Here is a 4,357-nt window from a genome sequence, read left to right on the forward strand (position 1 = left end):
AGCTCTACAACTTCAACAACAAGCACTCTAGGTTTAAAAATACTCGCCTTTGACCTAGTGATCATGGGATGAACATTCACATCAGGTACAAAACTCTCTGGTCCTGTAGGAGCAGATGAAATCGGAACAACTAGTGTGGGAGACTGATCACCAGACGATGATGGACTACTAGGAGAGGAAATACTGTGAGAACTAGTATTTGTTGAACTAACATTTACTCCACTCTAATGAGGCAAAATCTCATTTAAAAATGGAACACCAAGAGATTTAATATTTGTTGGATCAACATTTACTTCACTCTGAGGAACCAACGCCCCATTCAAAGTACTAGGGCACGGGCACGTAAAACCAGTACAGGAGTTCCAATGACAGATATATTATTTTTTAGCACAGGAAAACAGGTAGGTATAGTACTCACCTTCCTAGTAGACCGTGATAGAGACGTTAGAGAGAGAAATCGTGATCCATCAAACTCAACATGACGAGAGATAATGATTCTACCATCAGGCAGAAGACATTGGTATCCCTTGTGACACGAGCTGTATCCCAAAAACGTGCATGGTTGTGATCGAAATTCTAACTTGTGGCGCTGAAACGGGCGTAAAAATGGATAACAACAACATCTAAAAATATGCAAATGATCATAAGTAGGATCGCATCCATACAAGGCTCTATACGGAGTCTTACCATCCAGTACTGGTGTGGGAAGACGATTTATTAAATGAACTGCGCATGTGAATGCATATGCCCAAAACTCCATTGAAAGTCCCGCTTGAACTAAAAGAGTGAGTCTCATTTCCACAATGTGTCTATGTTTACGCTCCGCAACGCCATTTTGTTTAAAAGTGTAAGGACATGTAACTCGATGAATGATACCGTGAGAAGCCAGAACTGAAGCGAACGCTCAATACTCCCCACCCAGTCACTCTGAAACTGTTTGATGGACTTGCCGAATTAATTCTGAACTAGTTTCTGAAACTGAATGAAGCAAGTTACAGCCTAAGACTTCTGCCGTATTAAGTACACCCAAGTGAACCGAGAACACATACCGACAAACGAGACATAATACCAATTGGTACCAGAAGTAACTGAGGCAGGTCCCCATACATCCGAAACAACCAACAAAAACGGATTAGCATATTCAGTAGTAGAAACAGGAAATGGCAACTTATGAAATTTTTTCTTTTTACAAGCAATACAAACATCACTTATAGCAACTTTATTCATAGCAACTTTATTTAACTTGAAATGACATTTATCAAGAACATTCTTAACAACATTCAACGACGAATGGCCAAGACATTTATGCCATAACAAACACAACTCACTGTCAGCAGTCCGAGTTGGAATTTCAACCTGAGCAGTAGACGGATGAAATGTAACAGGAACAGACGCATCTGATATGGAAAACTGATATAGCCCATTATGTATACGACCCATCAGCAAAATCTCCTGTGTCATGCTATCCTTAATCACACAATAAGTTGGGTGAAATTCAAAGAAAACACCATTATCAGTTGCAAATTGTGATACTAACAATAAATTCTTTCGAATAGCCGGAACACACAAAACATTAGATAACCGAAGTACCCTAGAACGTGTAGACAGAACACCCTGACCAACAGATGATATCATAGCAGGTGTACCATCACCTATTAAAAGAGAGGACGTACCTGAATATGGAACAGCATCACGGAGTGCCAAATCATCTTGACACACGTGATTACTAGCACCCGAGTCAGGATACCATGATGTTGTGCCAGCTGGCCCAGGAACCGGGGAGTCAGATCTATCCCCACTAACCCCACACTACGCAGAGTTAATATACGAACCCGAGACAGACGGATCAGAATAATCAGTGGCATGTAAATCTCCCAATCTAGGAAGTCCAAAACACGGATTCGACGCGGAGAAAACACGAGCTCGCGGCTTAGTCCGCCATGGAACACCGAAACCATCAAATGGCTTAGACGAATCAAGCTGCACATTATTCGAAACAGGGTTAGTGGCCAATAACAGATCATTCAGGCCAGTACAATCATTCGGTCGAAACCCATCATGCGGCCCAAAATTGCCAATAACTCTACCATGGGGCCCTCCACCATTCGGGCCAAGAGTTTGTGGCTTATACTCATGGCTTTCAACATTCGGCCTGGGCCAACCACCATTTGGCCCAATGGTTTGTGGCCTATACGCATGACACTCAACATTCAGCCTGGGCCCACCACCAATCGGTCCTGCATATGGTGCACGAAAATTATTATATCCATCAGCACAATAATTTTGACCAAGTTCAAAGCTATTTTGACCATAGCCATAGTAATTTTGACCAGAAGCAATATTATTCTGACTAGTGCCACAGCCATGTTGACTGAAGTTCGAAACTCTAGGTCGTGTATTCGACGGTGAAGACCAGCCACGATCTTCATATTCATGAAAAGTCGGCATCTGAAACTGCATCGGAGACGCCTCGTCACGGTGATACCGATAGTAGCAGCGCTGAGCAACGTGACCAAACTGGGAGCATATCTGACACTGGATACGCGGCCAAAAGTTCCTACCACGGCCACGCACACCCGAACGACCCCCGCGCGTCGAACCATCCGAGACCGGCAACGATGAATCTTCTACCAGATTTGCACTGTACACAACATCCTGATCCGGCGGAACATGACGAGTTTCACACTCAATTAGAGTGTCCACCATACATTGAAACGGAAGGGGAGTTGATGACAACGAAGCAGAAGACACCACGCCTTCAAACTCAGACGGAAGGCCCACAAGCATTACCGTCGTCCGCTCCGCCACTGAGATAGAAGTTCCAGACGCTTCTAGGAGAGCACACAGACTCTTTAACTTGGCAACATAATCGCGGATCGACAAACTCCCTTTCTTGAGGGAGTGAAGTTCATGACGCAACCGTGACTGTCGTAGATCCATATCGGCGGCGAACATCGCCAATGCCGTAGTCCACACCTCGGATGCCGATTGCACATCCATAAAAGATGAAAGAATTGTCGAGCTTATAGTAAATAGAAGCCACGAAGTAAGAAGATTGTCCTGTTGTTGAAACACAGATGCCGCCGGATTGAGTACAAGAGCACCATCCGATGCTTGCACAAATCTCGGCGGCGCAGACACAGATCCATCAAGAAATCCAAACAAATCATATTCGTTAACAATAAATCGAACCTATTGCTTCCACTGAAGAAATGTTCCTTCATCAAGCTTCACGACCTCATGCCGAGGAAACAAGTTCACCACCCGATCAGCAGTGAAGACCGAGCCATTCAATTCAATAGAGTCTGAGGCAGCAGAGTTCGTCGTGGCCATTATCAAGAACTCCTAGCGACTGATACCATGAATAAATATAGGTAAACTAGAGAAAACTTAGAGAGAAAACTGTTTTCAATTTAAATCTTTCTTTTTACTTAGTTCAATGCAACGTCAAATGAATATATTTATAGGAAGAAAATAACTTCCTTGCGTAACGAATTAGCTAACAACTCAGTAGACCTTAACTACCTCTCTAACAGATACTATCTTTAACAGAGTGGATTGATCATACATAAAATATGTTCATCAAAATGTTCACTCGTTTGACTTTGTAAAGAACTTTCGATCCTAATACTTATTGATATTTATTGCTTTCATGTGTAGGCTATGGATTAAGGGTTATAGAATGAAAAAAATGGTGCAAATACACTTTAGGTCCTGTTTATTTTGAAATTAAGTAAATTGATCCTTCTTGAAAAAAGAGAATAAATTTGTAAGTTTAAAAATTAATTGAAGTAATTAATGGAAATTAAAAATTCTCCATTTTTTAATGAAAATATTAAAAATTAATGAAAAATAATAAAATAATTATAAATTGCAAAGTTTCCATTTTTCTGAATTTTGTTTGAAACAATTGATATTTTAATTGCATTATTATTTTTTAATAATTATAATTTTTATCAAAATTATTTTATTTATATTTTTTAAATTTTTAAATTTTCTTGGATGTCTAAACCAATTTTATAGATTTTTATGGTTTCTATTAAAATTTAAAAGTAATATTATATACCATTTATGGGAAATTCATCAAAAAAATCTTCTTTAATAGAATTTTTCGTGCTTTTTTCAAAATTTTGTAAAATTTTATAATTTTTAAATAATTTTTATAATCATTTTCCAATATTATGTAATTTGTTTATTATTTTATTGAATTATTGAAAAATTAAAAATTTCTTGACGTTTTGATGATTATTTTGAAATTTGTTGTAGTAATTCTTTTCAAAGATTTTAAATTTTATTAACGAAAAAGTTATCATCGTCATTGATTGTTTTTATTGCTCAATTTTGAAAGTATAGGGAT

The 4,357-nt window shown here is 38.8% G+C and overlaps 1 protein-coding gene across 1 annotated transcript; it reads right to left on the bottom strand.

Annotated features, from left to right (window-relative positions):
- Positions 1 to 1,191: 1,191 nt before the first annotated feature.
- On the bottom strand, positions 1,192 to 3,000 carry LOC121223363 (uncharacterized). The gene is made up of 2 exons (XM_041104661.1): positions 1,674 to 3,000; positions 1,192 to 1,467 (listed from the first exon to the last, which is right to left on the bottom strand). Exon 1 carries the CDS (start codon positions 2,998 to 3,000, stop codon positions 1,810 to 1,812), a length of 1,191 nt encoding a protein of 396 aa, XP_040960595.1. The 3' UTR covers positions 1,192 to 1,467; positions 1,674 to 1,809.
- Positions 3,001 to 4,357: the final 1,357 nt, after the last annotated feature.

The sequence above is a fragment of the Gossypium hirsutum genome, chromosome D11 (assembly GCF_007990345.1).
Source record: "Gossypium hirsutum isolate 1008001.06 chromosome D11, Gossypium_hirsutum_v2.1, whole genome shotgun sequence".
NCBI lineage: Eukaryota > Viridiplantae > Streptophyta > Magnoliopsida > Malvales > Malvaceae > Gossypium > Gossypium hirsutum.

Coding starts and splice junctions, on each gene's coding strand:
- LOC121223363 (XM_041104661.1), bottom strand. CDS start 3,000: ATGGATGTGCAATCGGCATCCGAGGTGTGGACTACGGCATTGGCGATG.